Source organism: Suricata suricatta, chromosome 4 (assembly GCF_006229205.1).
Source record: "Suricata suricatta isolate VVHF042 chromosome 4, meerkat_22Aug2017_6uvM2_HiC, whole genome shotgun sequence".
Taxonomy (NCBI): Eukaryota; Metazoa; Chordata; class Mammalia; order Carnivora; family Herpestidae; genus Suricata; species Suricata suricatta.
This window is the reverse complement of record NC_043703.1, coordinates 72,908,340-72,934,246: the sequence shown is the minus strand read 5'-3', so window position 1 is coordinate 72,934,246 and position 25,907 is coordinate 72,908,340. Positions and strand designations below refer to the sequence as shown.

The following is a 25,907-nucleotide window of genomic DNA, read 5'->3' as shown; positions in this document are numbered from 1 at the left end:
GTGTGTGTGTGTGTGTGTGTAATGGAATATAACTCAGTCATCAAAATAAATGAAATCTTGCCATTTGCAAGACATGGATGGAGCTAGGATGTATCATCCTAAGTGAAATAAATCAGTCAGAGAAAGATATGTGACTTCACTTCCAGGTGGAATTTAAGAAACAAAACATGAACATAGAGGAAGTGAAGGAAAAATAAAATAAGGTAAAAACAGAGAGGGAGGCAAATCATAAGAGACTCTTAACTGTAGAGAACAAACTGAGGGTTTCAGGAGGGGTGTTGGGTGGAGAGGGGATGGGCTAAATGGGTGATGGGGATTAAGGAGAGCACTTGTTCGGATGAATACTGGGTGTTATATGTAAGTAATGAATCACTAAATTCTGTTCCTGAAACCAATACTACACTATATGTTAACCAACTTGAATTTAAATAAAACCTTGGGGGGAGGGGGAAAGGAAAGCACTTTACCTCACAGGTAAGTATTGGAATGCATGGTATTGCCATGAACAGGAACAAGTGAGAGCAGAGGCCAATTCAGAGACAGAAACTTTGAAGGTGAGATGAAGCCAGAGCCTATTCTTGGTAGTGAACTTGAGAATTCAAAGTTTCTCGAGTTTGAGATGACTTTTAGTTATAGCCTGAAGCACCTACATCAAGTGGTTTTTTGCAGGTGAGGACATCTTCCTCCTTCCTCTTCTCCCAGCTACACACACTTCTCACCTGATGGAGTTTTTGCAGAAATTGTTCCTGAAGGGCTCATTGAGGTAAATGGTGCGGACTCTGGACACATCTGCTCCTTTCAGAGACTGTGGCCAGCCCATCTTTTCCTCCACCTTCTGACAGCTTCAAGAGAAATCAACAGGTCCTACAACAAGAAGGCAGAGGAATGTTACAGAGAAGTGCAAATGAAATCAGGCTCCAGGGAAAGCAGCAGATGCCCTGCTTGTTGGGACAAAGTACTTCAACCTCTGTAGAGTCCCCTGGGGGCAGGCTGCTTTCCTAGCCTCCAGTGGTTCACCCGCCCCAGCCACTTCTCCAGGGATCAGGCATCCAAGACCTCCCCCCTCACCATGCATTGGAGAGGCAGTTCTGGTTCCCTCAAAGCTCCCGCAACCCCATTCCCTCTCCAGTCCTGGAGGCCCTGGGTGAGCATAGGACCCAGCAGCTGGCCTTAGAAAGAGAATGGGGGAAGGGGGGTGTGAAGAGGAATGGGGGAAGGGAAGGGGAGGGGAGAGTGTCTTGGCTGAAGAGCAATAGTTCCATGACCAGAGAGCAGCCCCCTGACCAATGGCCTTAACATTCCCCTCAGCCTGACTAAATTTTAAATAGATGTCTTCTTATCTATAGGCCCCTGAATTCCCTTTCCTTTTTACTAACGTTAAGTATTTCCTTTGGAAAATGTGATTGTATGTTCTTATTCTACTCCCTTTGAAATGTGTAGAAATGTCTTGAAAAGCCCCTCACCAGCTTTAAGGTCCATGGGAATGCTTTTCTCAAGGACCTGGGAGACGTCTGAAATGTAATCATCAAAGAAGATCTCCACCATAGGGTAAGAGCCTAACTTCAGGGAGAGCCTCGCTCCAAGGGTAAAACTCTCATATGTCATGAAGGTAAGAGAAACTGTACTTGTCCTTTGGGTAAAGCCAGTTAGACACAGGTGGCTAACACCTCAGTTCTTATAAACTCTCCCATCTTTTGTTTCAGCCAAGGTGAGCTCAATCTCTCTCCCCTATTGCAATGGCCTTGAATGGTCTTCCTGGCCCACTTAACTTCACCCAGGTAATGTATATTTTGTTATCTCTTACCCCCAAAATAAGAGATTTTTGACCCAATGGGCCAATGAAAGTCACATTGGTTTCTTATAAGAAGTAGAGGCTAGTATGCCCTCAACATTAAGAAGCACCTTTATGTCTGAGTCCATGTAACAAATTTTCTTCAGATTTGCCCAAGGTCCTGTAGTGCAGGATTAATCAGGATATTCAAATGCTTGAGTTACAGAACTTTCCCACCATTGCTGTATGTTTAAGCCAGCTATTTCTTTTCAAGCATTTCCCTAACATCCCATCCATGTGTGAAGGTGAAGAAACAAAAGGTAACAGTTTACTAAGGGGCTGCTCCTAAAAATAAATAAAGCTCTAAACACCTGACAAGACATGTGTGATCTTCAAGGCTACCTCAGAAGGGGGAGCCTGCTGACCTGCTACTACCTAAGAGAAGGGTGCTAGTAACCAGGTGTCTCCAGCTGAAAGGCCTGAGCCTAAGCTGATGTCCCAGCTCACACACTAGGTGCCTCTCGCCACACCAACGCATCTCTTCTGGTTTGTTAGAGTGGCCCCATTAAACTGAATAACAGTAAAAAGTGAGCCAGCATAGAATCTATGAAAAAGTAATGCAGCCCTTTGCCCATAAAAATGACAAAGCCTAAGGAACAAAAAACAAAGGAAATTCTTATTTGCACATCAAAAGAATTAAGTTACAGAACACACAGAAAATACATTTCCTGTAAAAGAAATTAAATATGGCCATTATGAAATGAGAGATCAAAAATGGAAGCACAAAATTATTTTTTAAAGTGAAGAATTTTTAATGTGACCTGAATGAGTGCAGAAAAGAAAGAGAAATCTCTTAAGAAAAACAAAAGCCACCCGAGAAACACAGAGCTGAAAAGAGATATGTCCTACACAGACTATGAAAACTAAGCAAAATGAAATGCAAAAGAGCACAGATGAAAAAGAAATCTAATGTATACATATTTCTTGTCCTTAAGAAATATAAACAATGAAACAAAAATATTGAAAGTCATACTAGAATAGACCTTTCTTTAATGAGAACAAAATGATTAAGAAAAATCTAACACCAAATAAATGCCAAGACACTTTCTGGTTAAGTTTGTTGGACTTTCAGAATAACAAAAATATCATTATTAGACCAGCAAATCACTTATAGAGGTTGGAAAGAGAGGGACTATTGGGGCCACACTCAGATGTCACCACTAAGGTAGGAGATCAGATGTCCTGTCAAGAAATGACTGAAAAGCTGGTAAACAAGATACAGATAGCAGTGATTTATTTGGATATCAAAACAAGGCTTTAGATAATCGTAGGCCATCTTACTGTGACCAAATTTTATGTTGACAGAGCTAAAAATGGTGACCTTTTCTTAAGGCTTTTTCAGTCCATTTGTCAAGATAGTAGTTATTATCAAGTCAAATTTTAATCAAAAACAAAAATCAAGAGAAGTAAAAAATTCAAAAAGCACTTTTCTCCTGAAAAAAATCTGCCAATTAATACCAAAGTTAACTATGGGGAAACAGAGGTTATATAGGTCAAGGTTCAGGCCACGCCCAAGATGAAGACTCTGAGAAAATGTCATAGTGACAGAGATTCATATAGGGTCAGGGTGAAGTTCAAAGAATGTTGCCCCATTACCCATTCAACCACTCCCACAGGGCCTTGGTATCATTCTGAAAAAGTAGAGAAAGAGAGAGACAGAGAGAGAGAGAGAGAGAGAGAGAGAGAGAGAGAGAGAGAGGTGGGAGGGAGGGAGATGTCTAGCAAAATAACCCAAACTGGGATCACCACTGTTATACAAGAAATCTCAAGAACTGTCAGTTTAAAATGGTTCCATATTAGTAGTGCTACAAGGGAAAAGCAGATAGAAACACAAAGAGAGGGAGAGAGAGAGAGAGAGAACTAGGGCAAAAGCAATATGTGAAGAGACAATGTCTATGCATTTTTCAGAGAGGCAAGAACATCTCAAAGTAGAAAATAAAATCACACTTGGATTTATAGTGAAAATGCAGAAAAATAAAGACAAAGAGGAAATCTTCAAAACGCCCAGAGAAAAAGAAGAGGAAGGAATGCTTCCTAAAAATTTTATGAAACCACATTATGACACCAAAACCAAAGCCATTACAAGAAAAAAAAAGGTACAAATTCAAATCCTTTATAAACATGAATACAAAAATCCTTAGCAAAAAATCAAATCGACCAACATACAAAATGATCACACATCATGACTTTTATGCATTGAATTGCATCTTCACACCAAAAGATGATATGTTGATGTCCTAACCCCCAGAACCTCAGAATGTGAGTCTGTTCAGGCTGCTCTAACGAATACCACAGGCTAGGGAGCTCATAAACAACAAATTTATTTCTCACAGTTTTGAAAGCTGAGAAACCCAAGATCAAGACGCCAGCATGATGGTTTTGGTGAGGACCACCTTCCTGGTTCATAGCTGGTACATTCTCATTGTGTCCCCACACAGTGGAAGGCCCTAAGGATCTCTCTGGGCCCTCTTTTATAAGGCATTGATCCCATTCATGAGGGCTCCTTCCTGCTTAAGCACCTCCCAAACACTCTACCCGCTAGTACCCTCACCACTGGTGCTTAGGATTTCAATACATGGCTTGAGGGGAAGGGGACACAAACATTCAGACCACAGCATAAGGTCCCTGCAGCGTTAACCAAATTGAGATAATGTCACAGGGTGGGCCCTAATCCAATATGACTAGTATCCTTATGAAAAGGAGCACTTTGGTCATGGAGACAGACACACATATAAAGGGAAAACAATGACAAGAGGTAAGAAAAATACCATATGAACATGGAGGTACAGAATGGAATCATGCAGCTGCAAACCAAGGAACACCTGGAGTGACCAGAAGCTGGAAGAGGCAAAGGATGATCCTTCTCCTATATATTTCAAGTGAAGTATGGCCCTGCTGACCTTGATTTCAGACTTCTACACTTGAGTATTCTGAGACAATAGATTTCTGTTCTTCTAAGTCACCCAGTTTGTGGCACTTTCCTTATGATAAGCCTAGGAAACTGATAATGACTTAGTGGGGCTTATTCCAAGAAAGGAAGTTCGATTCATCATTTGAACGTAAAAGGATGTAATTTATCATCTCAAAAGACTAAAGGAAAAAAAAGCCCTATGATAATCTCAATAGATACAGAAAAGGCATTTGACAAAGTTCAACATCAAATGATCAAAACTCTCAGCAAGCCAAGAAAATAGAAGAAGTTTTTCAACCTAATGAAGGGAATCTATGAAAAACCTGCAGCAAATATCAGAGTTAATTGTGAAAGACCAGATGCTTTCTTCCAAAGACTGTTAATGACGTAAGGCTGTCCTTCCTCACCACATATACACAATATTGTACTGGAAGCCTTATTCAGTGCAAAAAGGCAAGACAAGTAAAACACAAGGAGAAAAGAAAGAAAGAAATAAGTCTACTGACAAAATACATGATGGGCTATGTAAAATACTCTTAAAATATCCATTTTAAAAACCATTCTGGGGGTGCCTGGGTGGCTCAGTTGGTTGAACATCCAACTTCGACTCAGGTCATCATCTCACAATTTGTGGGTTCAAGCCCCACTTTGGGTTCTGTGCTGACAGCTCGAAGCCTAGAGCCTGCTTCCGATTCTGTGTGTCCCTCTGTCTCTGCCCCTCCCCCTCCCCTGCTTATTACCTGTCTCTCAAAAATAAATAAATGTTAAAAATTTTTTTTAATGTTCTGGTATAACATGTAAAAAAAAACTTGGAAATTAAGACTTCCATCTTCATAAAGAGAAAAAATATATATGACTAAACTGAAAATCAATGACTCTTTTTATATCCCTCAGAGAATTCAGATCACAGGGCAAATTGCCACCCCAAAAACTGAAGAGATGGGTGTATACAGAGAATCACAATTTCTCTCTGGAGCCACTAACTGGAAGAAACACATAGAGGGTCACTGATTAACTTAAGAAGGCTTAACCATAAACTAGCTTTGAGATAAGTCTCTGGGGACACAGTCCTAAAGGGGGACCTTAAGGAGCACCACGAGGCTCTCAGGGTGAAGATCAGAGAAAAGTCCCCTCATGCTGCCAGTAAGGGAAGGGGAAAAGGGATGATTACAAAATACGCCCAGCACATTCTGTTCTCCTCAACAAGGGCCTGTCCTCAGGGAAAAGTATTTTTACCAGAGCCATATCAACATGGGAGAAGGGAAATACCTAACGTTAGCTCATTCTAGTCTTCCTGTCTTACTTAAAAGAAAAAAACCTTAAGAATCAGTTATGAAGAACAAAACCAAATCATAGGATTAGAGACCATTTGCCCTCTCCTGCACTTACCGCATGAATACAGTTCCTGTACGGTAACAGGGAATCACAGCTGCAAGAAGTGGTTAAGAACCTACTTAAGAAGGAGTCTCTAGGGAAACCAAGATACACAGTGAATCTATAGTTGCATATGGAGCAATGTCCAGGGGTGGGGAGGGTGAGGCTGAAAACTAGCTGAGCAACTCCTACGCATAAAGTGAATGGAAAAAACCCACATCAGAGTGGGTAGGAAAGGCTGACACTACCTTCCTGCTCTAGATACGGCCACTCACAATCAGGAGGGAACTCAAAACCCTGAGCCTTCTCCCTGGGGAGTGAAGAGTTTGAACCCTACACGTGGCACCTTGACTTTTACCTACAGTTTAGAAATGAGCTCCCAAAACATCTAGCAGGGCTTGCATCCCTGAACCTCACAAGGCTATGGGGAACTGAGAAAATTGTTCTTAAAGGTCTTACATGTGCAGGCACCCCCACCCCAGGGCCAAGCACAGAGGCAGCCAACTAAAAAGTGCCTAGACATTCTGTGAAAGAGACTTTTCTCGTGTTAAAGCACTGGCCAACAGGGCTGGCATCTACATTAACACACATCTGGGGTCTGCTCAAATTCACTCCAAATATGGAGGACTGTGGGCACCATCTTTGCTCTCCCCCTTTGCCTCCCTCCAGCCCTCTGATATCTCCTAGAGTGGAGCTTGTGCACTCCTCTGGGGGTGGTTTACAGCTGGCAGGGCTATGCTCATGGGTCCCAGTGGACTGTAACCAGTGGAGAAAGAGTTCTCACCCAGTGTGCACCCCAACATCACAACAGAGACAACAGACTGAGGAGCCCAGGCTCTCTGTGAAACAGGCCAATTAACTTATCTTCAGGTGTGATCTGAGGGGCAGGCTTCTAATCAAATCCATATCCGAAGACCCACAGTCACCCTCTCCAGAGACCTTGGAGGGTGGGTACTATCTTTAGGCTCTGCCACCCTCCAGAGGACCAGTATCTCCCAAAGAGGAGCTTTTACACACAGCTGGTACCCCAGTTTGTACCTCTGGTACCCCCGTTTTTGCGGCTGCCACTCAGGGAACAGGCTTGACTGCCTGGCCCTGGTGGCAGGTGGGGGTTGCGTTCCTGGGTCTCATGGGATGGGACGATAACAATCAGAGAGCTGGTTCTTGGCCAGCACGACTCCCAGGGCAGGTCACAGACAGCAGACGGAATCACACCTCCAGTCTTCCTGTGGAAGAGGCCTATTTGCTGGTCCGGGAGCTTCAGCCTGAAGGGCAAGCTACTGGTTCAGCACACAGGGTCCTGCTGCAGTGCTCTCCAGGGATGGAGGCCGCTGGGTGCCACCTGTGTACACACCCTCTGCTTCACTCCAGCTCACCAGTATCTGCCAGAAAGGAGCTGGTACCCTTCTCTGGCACCTCAGTTTTTGTGATGGCTTCCCAGGGGACACTCTAGGTCTCCTGGCTCTGGTGACCAGCAGGACTCCTATTTGTGCGTCCCATCAGGCTCAAACCAACAGAGAAAGAGTTCTTAACCAACTACCACCCCCAGGGCATAGCACAGTGGCAAGTCTTTTGTGAAACAGGCCTGCTAGCTTCAGAGCTGCAGCCTGGGGGACCAGCCTCTAATGAAGCACACATCTAAGGGCCAACTGGAATTCCCTCCAGAGACCTTAGAGGTGACACTATCTTTGCAGCCACTACCCAGGGGACACCTCTAGATTGGCTGGCTCTGGTGGCCACTGGAGCTTACATTCATGGTCCTGAAGGACCATACATATTTGTATACATTAAAACTGCCACCCGAGGGTCTATCTACCAATCAGGAAATAAAGACACTAACTTTAAAAGATCTCTGCACACATGTTCATTGCAACATTATTCATGATAGGTGATATATGGAAACAACCTAAGTGTCCATTGGTGAATGACTAATAAAATGTGGTGTGTATATATATACAATTAAACATTATTCATCCATAACAAAGAGGAAAGTCTTGCCATTGGCAATGACATAGATGGATTTGAGGGCAGTATGCTAATTGAATGAAGACAGAGAAAGACAAATACTATATGATCTCACTTACATGTGGGAATCAAAAACAAACAAACAGGCTCATCGATACAGAGAAGACTTACAATGGCCTGAGGTGGGGATGGGAGATAGGTAAATTTTAAAGAAGGTCGAAAGGTACAAACTTCTGGTTACAAAATACAGAGGTCCTGGGGATGTAACATACAGCATGCTGACTGTAGTTAATAATACTGTGTTGCATATTTGAAAGAAGCTCAGAGTACATCTTAAAAGTTCTCATCACCAGAAAAAAATTTGTATAAGTATGTGTGAGGGCAGATGCTAACTAGATTTGTGGGTGATCACTTCACAATATATACAAGTATTGAAACATTACATTGTACACCTGAAACTAATGTTACATGTCAAGTATATCTCAATTAAAAAAACTTAATCATAGAATTACCATATGATCTGAAAATCCCACTTCTAGATACACACCCAAAAGAATTAAAAGTAGAGACTCAAACAGAAACCTGCACACCAGTGTTCACAGCAGTCTGATTCACCCAAGTATTTCCACCCAAAGGTGGAAAAAAACCAAATATCCATCAACAAACGACCTGGTAAACAAAATGTGGTATGCACATATAATGGAATATTATTCAGCCTTTAAAAAGAACCACGATTCTACTTGTATGAGTTAACAAGAGTGGTCAAATTCATTGAGACAGCAAAAAAATAGACTGGAGGTTACTGGAGGCTGAGGGAAAGGGAAAAAGGAGAGTTACTGGGTAATGGGTACGGGGCTTCTGTCTGGAATGATGAGAAAGTTCTTGAAACACACAGTGGTGATAGTTGCATGATTTTGTGAATGCATTTAATGCTACTGAATTATAAACTTTAAAGTTATTTTATGTAAGAGACTTTTAAAAATAGAGAACTAAGGGCTGATGGCGGGTGAGGGATGGGCTAGATGGGTGATGGGCATTAAGGAGGGCACTTGTTATCATGAGCACTAGATTTTATATGTAAGTGATAGATGACTGAATTCTACTCCTGAAACCAATATTGTACTGTATGTTAACTAACCAGAATTTCAATAAAAATTTGAAAAAAAACAAAATTGGTTTGAATGGTAAATTTTTTGTGTTTTTAACCATAATAAAATAATAGGCAATAGATATTATAAAACTATTATGATTAAACAGTGACTAGGAACAGAATAAGCTGGGGCGCCTAGGAGTCTCAGTCAGTTGAGCATCCGGCTTCAGCTCAGGTCATGATCTCATGGTTTGTGGGTTCGAGCCCCGCGTCAGGCTCTGTGCTGACAGCTAGCTCAGAGCCTGGAGCCTGCTTCCGGTTCTGTGTCTCCCTCTCTCTCTGTCTCTCAAAAGTAAATAAAAAAACATTAAAAAAATTAAAAAATAAAGGAACAGAATAAGCCAAGGGAAAGCCATTATTAAGCCTTCAGGAAAAGAAAGGCCATTCTGCAAATTATACTGAGCTAACTGGTTAGCAGTACGGAGGAAATGAAATCTCTCATTTCTGTTACAAAAATACCTCCAGGTAGGCTAAATTGTGTTAAGTATGAAAAGCAAAATTTCAAATATTTAGAAGAAAGAATTAATGAAATCTATAGGCAATCAGGGTATGGGAAAGATTACTTCAAAAAGGTTCAAAAGCACAGACCATAAAGAAAAACACTAATTAATGTGACTTCATGAAAACAAAGAATCTTTTGTGCATTATAACGGTCAAACAGGGGCACCTGGGTGGTGGTTAAGCGTCCGACTCCTGATTTCAGCTCAGGTCAAGATCTCCCCGTTCATTGGATTGAGCCCACACTGGGCTCAAAATAAACATAAAAAAAGAAATATCTATTTAAAAGAAGCAAAACAATAAAACATTAAAAAACTTTAAAAACAAACCACATACCCCCAGAGTATATTTTAACGTATATGAACTGACACAGGTCTTCTACCCAGATGTTTTAAAGGATTCCCACAAATCAATACAAAATATAAAAACATAAAGAACACATTTGAATTGGTGGTTAATTTAGAGAAAGATAAAAACAACATAAATATATGAAAATAGCTCAAGTCCAATCAGACTAAAGCTAAAATCTAAAGAGCATGATGATGCGCGGGTGAGGACATGGGGCATCAGAAACCAGTAGGCGACAGGCGGAAGCATAAACTAACACAACCGTGTTAGAGAGTAAGTGAAGGCTGCAGGTGCCCACAATCCAGTAAAGTAGTTGCCCCCATCCATGGGTGACACATTCCAAGACCCCCGGTGGATGCTTGGAACCACAGAGTACCGAGCCTTATAAACAGTATATTATTTGCTATATATAGCAACCTATAGAAGTTTAATGTATAAGTTAGGCATGGTGAGAGACTAATGGCAATCATGATAAAATAGACCAATTAGAATATACTATAACAGAGTTCTGTGAATGTGGTCTCTCTGTCTCTCAAAATATCTGACAGTACTGTACTGACCTTCTTGTGATGATGGGAGATGATAAAACACCCACGTGATGAGACAAAACAAGATGAATGACGCGGGCATCGTGACCTAATGTTAGGCTACTATTGACCTTCTGACCATGCGTCAGAGGAGGATCATCTGCTTCTGGACTGTGGTTGACCCAGGGTGACTGAAACTGTGGAAAGCAAAAGGAGGGCACCACTGTATTTCTACTTCTAAATATAACTTAGAAAAAAAAACCTTGTACGTTTATACAAGGAGACATGAACAAGGATGTGCATTCCAGGACTGTTTGTAACTGTGAAAAAAATAGGGAAAAATCTCAATGCTTATGAATAGAGGAACAGTTAAATAAAACCCATCTTAATCATATGATGAAATATTGTGGGGACATTCAAGAGAGTGCTAGCAATAGATGATAGATGACTGGTATAGTAGATAGAGCTCAAATATCTAAGAGTGATGTGAAAATGATATATACATATATGTTCTCTACTAAATTATGTAAACTTTTAAGAAATATGCCTCCAATATCGTGTCTTGCTTGTGGATCTATATTTTGTAAATGTAAATGTGTATTTATAAATTTATGCATGTAAGCATATTTCTATTTTTTAATGTTTACTTATTTTGAGAGAGAGAGAGAGAGAGGAAGAGAGAGAATCCTGAGCCGGCTCTCCGCTGTCAGTGCACACAATCTGAAGTGAGGCTCAATCCCGTGAGCTCAGGACTGGAGCCAAAATCGAGTTAGACACTTAAGCAAATAGCCACCCAGGTGCCCCTGCAAATGTATTTTTAAAGGACTAAGATCACACCTAACACATTCAGAATAGAAATTGCCTGCAGCAGGGGCCAAGGGAGGAGGACAGGAGGACTGAGCCTAGAGGTAACAGTTAAAGGTGATTTTTGCTTTATCTCCAATGATTTATTTCTAAAAATGATAATAAAATTAAATAAAAACAAAAACATAAAAATGATAAAATGTTAGAGGTTGTTATTCTGCATGGTGAGAGTCCAGGTGTTTGTTGAATTTTATATACACGTGCACGGACACACAGCACACAGACTGACTACCCTGGCATCCGCCCAATGGGGACAGCCCAAACTACTGAAATATCCTTAAGCAATAGGTAAATTACATAGGAACCTATCATCTCAGTTTATTCTCTCTCTAGCCATTTAGGGTCCAGGACACAGACTCCAGCCTCTCAGCACCTGTCCCACAAAATTTCAAGGGCAAGAATCCGCCATGAACAAGAAGGACGGACTCCTCGGGTGAGCCTGGGACGCTGGAGAATGGACTCGAGTTCAGTTACTGTTAACGGTTGTCCAGCTGCTGCTTAAAGGGACAACACACTGAAACAAAGGGCTTCCTAGTTACTCACCAGTCAGGCTGCGGACGCCACTTTTGACTGGAAAACTGACCTTGGTTGATACCTGAGTGTCTTCCTTCAGGACAAACAGCCCTACTCCCAGACAGCGGCCCCTGGGCTTGGCCTGGAAGGAGCAGAAACCTTCCCAGCTTGCCTCTGGAAGTTCTAACAGTTGAGGGCTCAGCATTGCCCTCCGCACGGTGTTTTTGAGAGACAGGCTGCTCACGCTCCCCGCCATCCATGCTCACCCAGTGTGCTTTCTGTGCCGGCTCAAGTACCTCCCAGCCTCAACTCAGCCTAGAAGGATGAAAGAGACCTTTTATCCTTCTCTCGGAGGATAGAAGCTTCAGAGCTAATTCACTTTTCTTCCAAATGGCAAAAAAAAGTATGTAATGTGCTTTACTAACAGGTGAACACATGAAGATAAGACCATACCTCACTGGAAACAACATGAACTTAATGTAGATTTGATAACTGGTGATGTTTGCCAGTAGTGTCATAGAGTAAGTTATTGGCTCTGAAACTTTAGAGTCTCAGGAACCCTTCAGACTCTTAAAAACATATCAAAGAACCCAAGGAGTTTTCATCTCTGTGGCATAGATCTACTGATATTTACCATATTAGAAATAACACTGGTATGACCGTTCATGAGACTAATCCAGCACTTCTTACTGAAACTAAATACGTAAGCCCAAACATCTGCCATCTACTCTACGATATATATATATACATATACACACACACCAAAAACACACACACACACCACTACAGGGAAGATTCATGAGAAGACACATACAACACATACAAGTTCATAGAGGCAGAACAGCTGGGAATAACCTAAGGCTGAGTAGAAGATAACCTTTGGTACATGAATGCGATCAAATAATATACACCAATCAGAAGTATGTTAAATAAAGTAACACGAATAAGCCCTAAAAACCTAATAGTGTATCAGAGTTAGCCTCATGAGACTTATAGCACAATATCCTTTACGTAAAAGTGTCCAACTTACACAAAATAAATATTATATAGTTTGTCAAGGAAATATGTTCAAAATTGGGAAAATGACTAGGGTGGGGGAGAAGCATTAAATATACAAGGGAGTGAGGAGTATGGAAATGCAGACAGGAGATGGAGAAAAAGCACTAAGGTAAAATCAAAGAACAAAGATGTAGCCTTTCTGGACCAATGCTTTTGTGTCATTAACAAGGAATATGATCAATGACAGACTCAGTTCTGAGCACCTGAGATCTTAAAAAACAAAACACTTATTTTATATGAGCAGAAACACTGTTAAGCCTTCAGTTAGATTAAATTTTTCTTTTAATGTGAAAACTAGGGCTGCCTGGGGGCTCAGTTGGTTAAGCATCTACTCTTGATTTCAGTTAGGTCATGATCTCACAGCCATGAGATCAAGCCCCATGTCAGGCTCTGCACTGAGCGTGGGGCCTGCTTAAGATATATTTTCTCTCTCTCTCTCTCTCTCTCTCTCTCTCTCTCTCTCTCTCTCTCTCTCTCTCCCCCTCCACCCCCACCACTCTCCCCTGCTCATGCTTGTTCTCTCTCTGTCTTAAAAAAAAAACGTGAGAACTATTCATGGGGCATAATATAATAGTATCCCACAGGTATTCATGAGTCACTGGACCTTAAAAGAAACAGTTCATTCTCCTGAATGAGGTTTAAAACTATATTATATGAAAGAACATTTCAAGGCAATACTAAAAAAAACTAAAATTTCTGTGTTGAACAAATATATTACCATGTTTTTCTAAGTTAGGCTGTCCTGGTATTCAGCAGAATAATCCTAAATTATATTTTGGGCAAAGTTATAAGTACAAGTGAACTACTTTTTAATTAAGTATGGGTGAATCTGAAATTCTATACTGATATTGTGTGACATTTTTACAGAACGCAAGACCCTTAAGTACACACAGAAAACTTTACAAAACACATAACTTCTGTAACATCTTACTTTTGATGGTTCTCTGTATTACGATATTTCCATATATATGTATACTATATTATATATTTTACAACATACCGTTTGGGAGGCTGTGGAATTACCCTGTTTCCTAAGGAAGAAACCATAGCAGACCACAGGGGTAGCTATAAGCTCTCACTCAATCACCATGTATTTTGAACACCTCTTACATGTGCTCCATTGGTTTAGACATGGTCACAGGGTGACCTCAGGACACCTTCAGTGGAGAGCCCCTTGAAGGGTGCAAGGAAAGCTTCCTCAGGCCACTTCACCAGCAGACAATGTGGACTTGGCAAACCTTTTTTTCCATGCCAGCTTCCACCTTCAATCACATGACTAATGTTCATGAGCATGTGTGACCCATACAAACATGAAATCATGGCTGCTCAATTCCATGATCCCCCAAACCAAGCACTACCCACAAAAAGACCTAAAATCTTGAAATAAACACAATAAAGCATCCAACTTCCATTTCACTAATGAAATATAATACATAGGTAAAATTTTATGTGCATACTCAAACTGTTCAGATAATGAGAATTTCTAATATGCAAAAAAGTCACACTTTAAGTAATGTGAGTTGATGTAAACAATACTGATTCCTGAAATATCGGGCATCTGGGTGGCTCAGTTAGTTAAGCATCTGACTCTTGATTTTGGCTCAGCTCATGATCCTGGGGTCATAGGATCAAGCCCCACGTTGGGGCTCCACACTGAGCATGGGGCCTGGTTGAGATTTTTTCTCTCTCCCTTTGCCCTCCCCCCCACCTCAAGTCAATTTTTTAGAATATTTTTTTAATGTTTTTTATTTATTTTTTGAGAGACAGAGACAGCATGTGCAGGGGAAGGTCAGAGAGAGACGGAGATACAGAATCTGAAGCAGGCCCCAAGCTCTGAGCTAGCTGTCAGCACAGAGCCCGACATGGGGCTTAAACCCACAAACCATGAGATCATGACCTGAGCCAAAGCCGGACGCCTAACCAACTGAGCCACCCAGGCGCCCCTCGAATCAATTTTTTTAAAAAGTGATTACTAAAATAGTAAAAATTACTGATTATACAGAAATAAGAGCACTGAGTTTTTCTGATGTTTAGAAGATTATATAACTAAGATAGAAGAAAGAGAATAAGCAAATCATAAGTGTATCTCAAGTCATCTGGGTTTTGGGCGCCAAGTGCTGAGGGGCTTCTCCTTCAGGCTAGACAGCCCTTATCACCTTCTAAAGTGGAATAGACACCTCCCTTCACTCCACACAAAACACAGGTTATACCAGGTTACCCTGTAGTATAGACCTTGCTAAAGGCTTAGGACTAAATGAGAACAGAGCAGGGAGCATCTTGAACTCAGTATCAGACATCACTGCTCAAATGGTCCCCAAGCAACAGTTTTGCATAAGACTAGCCTGGAAGCCTTTCTTCTTAGCCTTGACCTATAGCACTACTGATGAGAATACTTATCTCCCTGAGAGGAGGGTACTTGGGTCCTATCTTTGATCCTCAAGTCATGGGCCTTGGCCCCTTCTCTGGACCACCCAGAAAAAAACACAATGAAAAAACAAGAGACAATCACTAATTCAGCAGAAATGACCTGCCCCTGATGAAGGTAACTGCAGGAGCCAACTGTCTCTTCAACTTCTAGTCTATTCTCCACATCCTGTCCAATGGGCCTTCCCTGGATTCTGTGGAAATGAATGAAGACCAACCAAATGAGAACAGGCAAAGTCCATTTTTTCTGAGCTTGCTCTAACAAGGCAGTCCCCCACCATCACTCGCACTTTGGCAAGGACTGAAAAGCAGGCAGAAATGTGGTAAATCTTCACAGTGGAAGAGAGGAATGGCTCTACGTGGGCCCCAACTCAAGGCTGCTGACATGCAGATGCTGTAGGAGGGCTTACAAAAAGTATGCATCCTATGCAATTGATAGGTGTGCATATGGGGCTTTTCCCCAGTGGGAAAAGATGGAAGCAGAGAGAAAAATTGCACAAGCTGCAGTTATGCATCAAAGCCTGGTCTCTTGGGGCCAACTGTTACAGGGATTATTGTCTGACTTCCTACAAGTATAACTTGTAGATACTAGGCTGGCTTCCTGGGCCTAGTTGCTTCAGATACTGGTCAGGGTTCTATTAAATTTGGTCTGGCCATGACCTGTTTGTACATTCAGCCTCTCAGTTCAAAACCCTCTGGCTCCCCATGGCTTATGGGATCAAGAACAGTGTCTTTAACAGAATTTATCTGACTCTTCAGCAACCGGCCCCTTGTCTGGTCTTCTGTTCTGTCGCTCTGTCCTTTCGTTTGACAATCAAGACACTGAACCATCAGGTACAGACCAGCTGATCCAATACTGCCCTCCCTTGGCAAAGCCCTGCTCGGGTGTGCCTCCACTCTGCAGCCTTCCCTGGTCTCCCCGCTGTTCTCTGTGGCCCTCTCCACTCTGCATATACCTCAATGTCAGCATTGCCCGCTGGGAGTGATTTCTCAGTTCATGTGTCTGACCACCAGGCCAGATGCCGACTTCCCCAAGAGCAGAGTGTCTCATGATTTGTGTCTGGATCTAGCAAGAAGGAGGGTAAGATTTTCCTGAATTGATGAACAAATAAGCACACCTAGTACTGATAATTATCTTGTGTGCCTCATGAGAGGGAGAGATCAAATCAAGGATGGATTACTCTGTAAGGCTGTCTGCCACAGAAGGACAGAACAAATACAGGGCTCGCTCGCGCGCGCTCTCTCTCTCTCTCTCTCTCTCTCACACACACACACACACACACAAACACACACAGAATGATTTATTTTTCGTCTTTCCTGTGCCCCATCATTCCCAGGTAAATTACATACATGTGAATATAGTTTTAATCTCTTGCTACCACTACATTTAAGTTATTAGAGCATCAGCTGATGAAGTGATGTCCATGCTTCAGGTGCCTTGAAACAGCCTGCTTCTGATTCACTCATCTCAAATGTGGAAGGTTTGCTTTCCTGGACGACTCTGAAAGGGTACATCTCATGAGCTCACTGCACTTGGACTTGGAAATGAGCACTCTGAAACAGAGTTAGCTTCCCTCCCCGGAGTCTATTTTTCAAGTGGAACAGCACATGCAGCAAATCCTGTAACTGGGCGAGGCGTAACGTAAGTCCAGATGGCAGAAGCAGCCTCCTGAACACACCGGGGAAGAAGAGATAAAGAGCTGGACTTTATATGCTCCTCCATGCCACACCGGCTTTGGGCCCCTCCTCAGCTTTCCCCGAGATGCCTGAGAGCATGACGGGTTACAGCAGAGAGAGACTGACTGTGGGGCAGCCCACACTTCTAGACTCTCCACCAGGAAACTTAATAATGCCCATTCTCATATTAGTTCGGTAGGACTGCCATATACAAAGTGCCACGAACTATATGACACAATATAAATCTTATTTTCTCACAGTCCTTGAGGCTAGGAGGCCAAGGCACTGGCAGGCTAGTTGCCTTGCTGATGGCCACTGTCCTGCCATGTTCTCACATGGTCTTCCCTCTGTGGACACACACCCCTGGGGACACTCTGTGGATTCTAACTTCTTCTTATAAAGGATACCGGTCATTGTGGCATAAGGCCCCCTCTAAAGGCCTCATTTTAACTTAATTTCTTCTTTCAAGGCCCTATTTCCAAATACGGACACGTTCTGAGGTACTAAGGATTAGGACTTCATTATACGAATTTGGGGGTGGGCCGTCAGGAAGACATCATTCCACCTGTAACAATTTTGAAAGGGTCTTGCTCACAGTCAGGTGCCTCTGATGCTTTAGCAGCCAAGGAGTTTAGTACTAACCAAGGTGCTCGTTTTCTGAATCAGGGCCGTTTTAAGAGACTACCCTGACCTAAAGAATAGGGAGTGCCTGTCTCCAGCCCCCAGGTCACCAGGCTTACTCACCATCTCCTCTTCTCCAAGGGGGGTAACTGTAGGACAGCCTAAGGGATTATCACACTGTCCTCCCTAAGATAAAGCTTGGCTCACTCATCTCTGGTCCCTGGTTCCCATTACACCTCTTGGCATCCTAAAAAAAATTATGTACAAATGTACTTTGTTTGCAAGCCATGAAAGTGGGGGAAACTAGGGAGGCTGGGAGAACCAGATACCGCCAGGGGATCAGAGAGGGTGGGCTGGAAAATAATCTGTGTGCACTTCCAAATCACAGCAAGATGCAAGGTAATTTCCAATGTGAAACTGTGCAAACAAAAACATTAGCTTTCTTAGAATGTTCTCACATTTATGTACAACTCCTGATTCTCAAGGTTTAGTGTCTTCTGTGTCCTTGACGAGGAAGTTAGGAACCCTGCCCTCTCTCCTTCCAAGGAAAGCCAGCTGTATACTTGCTCTGGACAAACCTGTCAGTCTTAGGACCCAAAGTTGTCCATGGCAACTCTTTAGAGGCAAAGCTTAGAGAAAGATCTGACCAAGAGGAGGTAAAATCACTTAAGGGCAACGGTGGTCACCTGGGTGGTAAGATCTGATGTGTATAATGGAGAATGAAGACAGAGAGACGAGTTGGCTGGTAAACTCTGAACTGAAATTCCACCTTTCTAGTCAAGACTGGCCATTGTTATGTAGGGAAATTTGCTTCAGTTCACTTCCTAGTACTCTCTAGTCTATACTCTTTCTTTAAGCATGCTCTTTCCAGCCTCCCCTTTAAAGACTGCTATCACTCAAACTGTGTCCCTCAAAAAGATATGTTGGTATCCCATGCCTGGTAGCTGAGAACATGGCCTTATTTGGAAACAGAGTCTTCGCACATGTAACCAAGTTAAAATGGTGTCATCAGGTGGACCCTAACCCAACAGAACTGATATCTTTATAAGAGGGAAATGCCATCTAAAGTCAGAAACATAAAGAGAATGCCATGTGATGATGGGCAGAAACACTGAAGTGATGCACCTACCAGCAAGGGAACACCAAGAAATGACGGCCACTGCCAGGAACTAGGAAGAGGCAAGATAGGAAGATTCTACTCAGAATCTCAGAGCACAGGTTTATAGACACCTTGATCTCAGACTTGCATCTTCCAGAGCTGTGAGAACGTATTTCTGTTGGTTTAAGCCATCTGGCTTGTTGTGCTCTGACACACAGCCTCAGGACACAACAGCTCTAAGGAACTGATATAAAGACAAACCTGCTGGAAGCCAGGTCTGTATCAGCCAACCTTACCTCATCAACTCCCATTAATCATTCGGCTTAATGAAACCCAGCTGCCACCACTCCATGGAAACTGCTCACAAAGATCACCAAGGTCCTACGTGTCAAAAGCTCCAGGAGAATCTTCTCAGACCCCATGTCACTTTTTGGCAGCATTTTCTTCCTCTGCCCGTCTCCTAAACATCAATGGTGAGCAGGAATCCGTCCTGGTTCCCTTCCTTTCTCATGTGAAGCCCTCTTACTGCTAGAGCCCATCCATTCTTCAACACCCAGCTGATAATCATAAGCATGAGAGAAGTCCAAATTCAAATCACCCTAGATCTATTCCACCTTATATTCTATATTAAGTCGAGAAATGATTTTTACAATCTATCCTGCTACCAGAAACCAAACACCCTTCAGCTTACTTTCCTTACTCTCCACATCCAACTTACAATACAATTTCTTCTCAAATACCTTCCCCACCTACCACCATTGCCAAAAGGCCATGAGAGCCACCTGTTTCTCACCTGCATTGTTGCAAGATCCTCACACCTCTAGTTATGCTCTACTCCACAATGCTGAATTCTTTCCAAAATACAAATACGATGCCACTCTCTGCTTAAAAACGCTACTGCCCTCAAAATGGAGTCCAAGCTCCTTAACAAGAGTGTTCTGTGACCTAGCCCCTGGTTACTTACCTAGTCTTGCCTCTCACCCGCCAAGATCCAATTAAATTAAACACTGACTGACTTTTGGGTCCTGACACTCAATTCACCTCCTTGCCTATAAACCGTGTCACACGATACCTCACAGATTGCAATTCCCATAAGGATAAGAACCATGTCTAATTCAATATTCTATCTCCAATGTGCCTGGAAATTAGGTACTTAACACTTGTTAAATACAGGAACGAACATACCTGTATGTGTTCTGCCTCAGAACCTTCTCAGAAGCTGAAGCAGTGAAAAGCCACTGGCCTATTCAAACTCCACCCAGAAACTTGGGAGAATTGATGTTTCCTCAGCTCCCCAGACCTCGCCACCATGCCCCTGCCCAGGGCAAACCTTCACCACTGACAGAAAGCAGACTCCTATCCTTCAAACAAGTAGTTCTAGAAGACATCTGGAAATTTCCCCATGGAATGGAGCTCCCACCGACCACAGTAGTTCCCTTGAGAACACACTGTTACATTGGCTTTTCCTCACTCCATCATGGTCTCATTATCCATACCCCTCAAACTATTGTAAACCCAATAGTTTAGCAGTTGGATCTGTAATACTTTGGGGGGAGGAATCCACATTTTGAGCTCTGTTAAGATTTGCAGCCTAAAATAAATTCAGGGGCACCTGGGTGGCTCAGTCGGTTAAGTGTCCAACTTTGGCTCAGGTCATGATCTCAAGGCTCATGAGTTCGACCCCCATGTCAGGCTCTATGCTGACAGCTCAGAGTCTGGAGCCTGCTTCAGATTCTGTGTCTCCCTCTCTCTGCTCCTCCACCACTTGTGCATCCGTGCTCTCTCTTTCAAATACACATTTTAAAAAATTTTAAATTCAAATGTTCAGAAACTTTAAAATGCACTCCTGGGTAACTTGAGTTAAATGAGAAGTCAAATTAAGAAATTGTAAAGTATTTAGGATAATCATTAGTGACTGAAACATCCTTGGTATCCAAACCTGTGGGCCGCAGATACAGCAATCTTCAGGTCTTGACAGTTCACCACTGTAAGCAGTGTGGAGAGAAATCTTTATTGATAGAGTGGGATCTAAACTGGTTTTCCCAAAATAAATACATTATCAAAGCCCTTATCCCCAGAAATCCTCCTCACTGGTTTACTGGGGCCAAAGTAAGGACCTCCAACCCTGAATCTAGGAAGAAGAGAATCTAAAATCTATGTTGACATTCGATGCCATGAAATTAAAATCATCATGACATCAATACTCTATAATTCATAATGATACACCTTCCTACCATCTACATGTAAGAACTACTCACTGGTGGTTAACAGGAGGTACTTGGAAATAACATTTCCCTGTGTTCAAATCCAGGCTCAGCTTGGGTAAGTTTTCTTAATTTTTTCTATATAATGAAGGTAAGTTATTGCCATGGGTTGTTACAAATATTAAGATTGTATATGGATAGCACTTAGTCCGGTTTCTGATACATATACATTGGTTAAATAATATTGTTAAATATTGTGTAAAGAAGGAGAGCTAGAGTTGGAGCCAGGCTCCTAAATCCATCTTGACTTCATGGGTTTGTTTGTAGGTTATGATTTCTAAATCCAGTACAACATACAATTGCTCACAATGCTAAACTCAGATAGCCAAGTGGGGTTTTCTCTTCTTTTTGTTTCTTTTCACTTGGCTTGCCTTATAAACACACACAGATTGTGAAGCTTATCCAATTCTCAGTGTGTGGAGAGCCAGGGTGAGCAATTAACTTTAACATTCTGAAGCCAACAGTGACACTGATAGGCTAGTGGTGACCTCGTGACCTTGATATTCACATTATCGGTTTATATTGCGATCCCTGGTAACCAACACCAAACTGATTCCGGTTCCAGGCAAAACCTGGATAGGTAGACTAGAACCACCCTACTCAAGGTCTCTAAGTCATTCTCTCTATCACCAACCACAAAGTCAAGAATTACACAGAGGAAAAACAGGACAAAACTAGTATTGATGAGTTCCAGGTTATATGGATTCACATCTACTAGTTCTCTGAGTTAATGCTGAATATTAGTTTCCTGTGGCTGCAGTAACAAATTACCACAAGCTTGGTAGCTTCAAACAACAGAAAGGTATTCTCCCACCACTCTCAAGGCCAGAAATCTAAAATGAGTTTTTGTGACCCAAAATCAAGGTGTCCACAAACCATCTTGCTCCCTCCGGAGGCTCACAGGAAGAATCTGGTCCTTGTCCCTCCCAGCGATTGACTGCCAACATTCCTTGGCTCGTGGCCATATCACTCCAATCTCTGCTTTCATCTTCACAGGGCCTTCTTCTCTTTTTTCTGTGTCCAGTCTCCCTTTGCTGCTCTTTTAAAGGACGCTTGTAAAAAGAAAAATTTTTTTAAGGCAGGGGGTAGGGATGTCCTGGTGGCTCAGTCAGTTGAGCATCTGACTTTGGCTCAGGTAATGATCTCATAGTTCGTGAGTTCGAGCCCCAAGATGGGCAGGCTCTGGGCTGACAGCTTGGTGCCTGGAGCCTGCTTTGGATTGTGTCTCCCTCTCTTCTGCCACTTCCCCACTCATGCTCTGTCTCTGTCTCAAAAATAAATAAGTATTAAAAACAAAATTTTTTAAGAATAAGCTCATTAAAAAAACAAACACACCTGTGATTGTATTTAGGCCCCCCCCCCTCATATAATCCAGGATAACCTCTCCATCTCAGGAGCCTTTTTTTTTTAATCACAGCTGCAAAGATTCTTTTCTAAATGAGGTAACTTCACAGGTTCCAGGCATTAGGATGTGGCTATCTTGGGGAGTGGGATGCATTTTACAGCTTATCCCAATGGGCTTGTACTTCCTAAAACACAGTAGCTAGGTACTCAATCAGTGTTTTTCTTTCCTTTTTTTTTTAAATTTTTTTTGTCTTTATTTTGAGAGAGACGGAGAGTGAGCAGGAGAAGGGCAGAGAGAAAAAGGGAATTCGAAGCAGACCCCAGGCTCTGAGCCAGCTGTCAGCAGAGCCAGACGCGGGGCTCAAACCCACTGTGAGATCATGCCCTGAGCCAAAGTCGGACACTTAACCGACTGAGCCACCTAGGTGCCCCCATCAGTGTTGTTTCTAACACATAAAATGGGCTTCTCTAATCACAGCTTTACATTCTTTACCATGATTTAACAGAAAACACCTGAACACCCAACCATGCTTCCCTAAACGAGCTGGATAGTTGCTTCTATAGTTCTTCATGCAACAGTGCTGGCTGGCTGGTGAGTTGCCCTCTGTCCAACCATTTAACACTTCCCTGAAGCGTCCTCTCATACATAACCGTTGATTACCTTCGTGTCCTCTAGCACAGTAATCAGTGGAAATCTACTACAGGAAATCTACTTACGGGGAGTATACAGCCGTAAGAAGAAAGGCTTTTGCAATGTGTAGCTTAAAAGAACAGAGCAAATCTCGTAAGTGACTGGCCTCCAATAAAGTAAGGCTTGTAACCCAGGTCAGCCTTCCAGAAGCTGACCCTCCAAACAGGGAGACAAAGCTGCCAAAGAACGCACGGCTTGCTTTTCCCAGTTGCTCGTATGTGGAAAGACAGCCTCTTTGCTTCTCGCTCTTCACCCGGCCCTGGCCACAGCCTGTTGGGAGAGGGGCTCTCACTGGCCCCGCCGGCAGAGGAAGTGGGTGCCAGACGGCCGGGTCGTCACCAGTCGCAGGACTTGAAGCGGTCCAGCCAGCTCGGCGGTGTCCCCGCAGTGCTGGCGTCCGCGTTCTTCTGCAGAGGGCTCGCAGCCGGCCCCGGGGCGCCAGTTCGGACGAAGGGCTGGAGAGGGCCGTCGCGGGCCGCCGCAAGGTCTGTCACACCGCGCCGCGGGACTCCGCCCAGCGCGCGCTCCAGCCGGGCTCGGGGGCACGCACGCCGCCGACGCACCCACGGCTCTGCGGCCTTTGAGCCTCGGCCCGGGGGCCGCGCACGCACACGCAGAGGCGCGCACGCGCACACCCGTCCGGGCGGACCCTGAACTGCGGGAGCTCAGGATATGGGCCTCCTCCGCAACTGTTGCCTGCTCCGCAGCCCCCGAGGGTCGCGCGTGTTGGCCCTTTGCTCCCAAACGTGGGCCGCTGTTTGGATGTGCTGACCCTCCATCCTCGGACCACGGCTTGCAGACCGCAGGAGAAGGCGGGAGCGTCCGGTTTCTGTCACGTACCTGCTCCTTTCTCACCCGCCCAAGGCCGACCAGACCTTAGAGCAGACTTGTCCAGAGCTTCTCCTGGTTCGAGGTTCTATGCAAACCGCGGAGCCACAGGCCTGGGCACCTGTGGCCCTGGATGCAACGTGGGGCATCCCAGCCTTAGGACTGGAAACCTGGCAGGGAACAATAGGACGGAAAAGGACCTCGAAACTTAGGCCTGCCCAAAAAGGGTGATTGTTTGGTGGTCAAATGGGTCTAATAAATACGCTTGGGATAGCGGAGTGTGAGAGTTCCTGGGGCGTCAGGTGTAGCTGGTAAGAATGTCAGCCCACTCGTGAACTCTGATGAGCAAGAAGTATCGATCGCGCCTCTTGATTTTCTGGATCTCTGTTAATTTCTGACTCCTCTGAACCACAGCCGCTCACACTTCCCTGCTCCCACCTAATGGGCTGGTTAAAAAATAAAAATTACCCCAGCCCTTCTTGGGATTACCAGGGATTAGACCAAATTCTGACTTGGCGGGTAAATTCATGGTTTAGTAATTTACCCAAGGTAAGTTGCCAGTAGGTGACAGGATTCAAACCCAGAGAAATTCTGGACTCCAGAGGCTGTATTCTCAACCAAGATGTTAGATCTCTTTCTGAGATGTTTAACCTCAGCCCTCTTTGGAACCACTTAGGATCACAGTGCTCTGAAGCATAAAGGACACTGGACCAGAAGTCAGAAGGTGATCTAAAACAAGATCTCTGATCTTCAGTTTCCTCTGGATGAAATGGGGTTAATGTCTAAGGTCTAGGAATTCTAGGGAGTGTAACTGTTCATTTGAAGGCCTCCATCATAATGATGTCTCTTGGCTGACAGATTTTCAAGCGTGGATGCAGCAGCTCCAGGGTGAAGTGGCCTCATCATTGGTGATGCGAAGCTGGATTCTGTACCACTGAACTGTTTGGCACACAAGGACAGATGAGAAATGCTAATGGTGCAAAGGAGAGAATTAGCACAGCTATATCCACTCCCTTTCCACCTCCCTTCAGTCATAGATGAGGATGGAACTGTGCCACACAGGAAGGAAGGCTGACTCTTGAGACAATGAATCTGTAGTCAAAATGCTACTGATTGTTTCAGTGAGAGCCCTCACGTCATATGTCATATGTGGCCGAGTAGCTCCTCCTGGAATTATCAACAGTCCAGCTTAATTTACATTTCACTTTCCGAAACAAATGTAACCAAAAAGGAAGGAAGAAAGAGAGAGGGAGAGAAAGAAAAAGTAGGACCTTCCAGGCACTGCTTAAGGCACACTCACTGACTTCCTTGAAGCTAGAGGCCAGTGACGCACTAAAGTGCAGACTGGGGCAAGTTTTAAGTGAAATCTGTAGCTATTCTTTCCCTCACTGGAAGCGGGGGGAGGGCCTTAGCTGGCAAGTCAGAACAGATTCCTAGAGAAGGTTCTGCTTGTGTGAAAACCGATTTGCAGACTCAAAAACTTGTACTCTCCCTGAGGGAAGGGGGATGTTTCTTAAATTTAATGTATAATCAAAATGGTTCCTATTGTAACAGACCCTTGGATGGAAATAAACAGCTCTGCTCAGTCGCTCAAAGGGCAGGCTCATTTAGGCATAAAATCAATCGCTGTGTTATTTTTGTACGTGTTCATGTGAAATTTTATATTTCATTCCAAATAGGAAATAGAGATTTTAAATTGTTTCAGTTTGGACATTTTCGGCTAAAACCCAAACCATACAGAAGGGAAATTTCATTTAAAGCCAATTTGAATGAATGAATGAATGAATGAATGTAGTTTGCCCCAATCTTACAGAAACCCTGCCTCTTTTCACTTCTGGGCCCTTTGATTGACTCCAGGGGTAGGAATTCACCTAGCTTATCCCCAGAACTCTCATGTAATGGAGATTTAGGCTGAGTTC

The 25,907-nt window shown here is 43.4% G+C and overlaps 1 protein-coding gene across 1 annotated transcript in view; it reads right to left on the bottom strand.

Annotated features, from left to right (window-relative positions):
* Positions 1–23,664, bottom strand: part of LOC115290604 (phospholipid-transporting ATPase IB-like) — a 190,457-nt gene extending 166,793 nt beyond the window's left edge. The window contains exons 1-3 of the mRNA XM_029938483.1: positions 23,187–23,664; positions 22,002–22,177; positions 720–864 (exon numbers count right to left, since the gene is read on the bottom strand). Of these exons, the coding sequence (XP_029794343.1) occupies positions 720–820 (101 nt within the window). The 5' untranslated portion in view covers positions 821–864; positions 22,002–22,177; positions 23,187–23,664. The remainder of the gene's footprint in view (positions 1–719; positions 865–22,001; positions 22,178–23,186) is intronic.
* Positions 23,665–25,907: the final 2,243 nt, after the last annotated feature.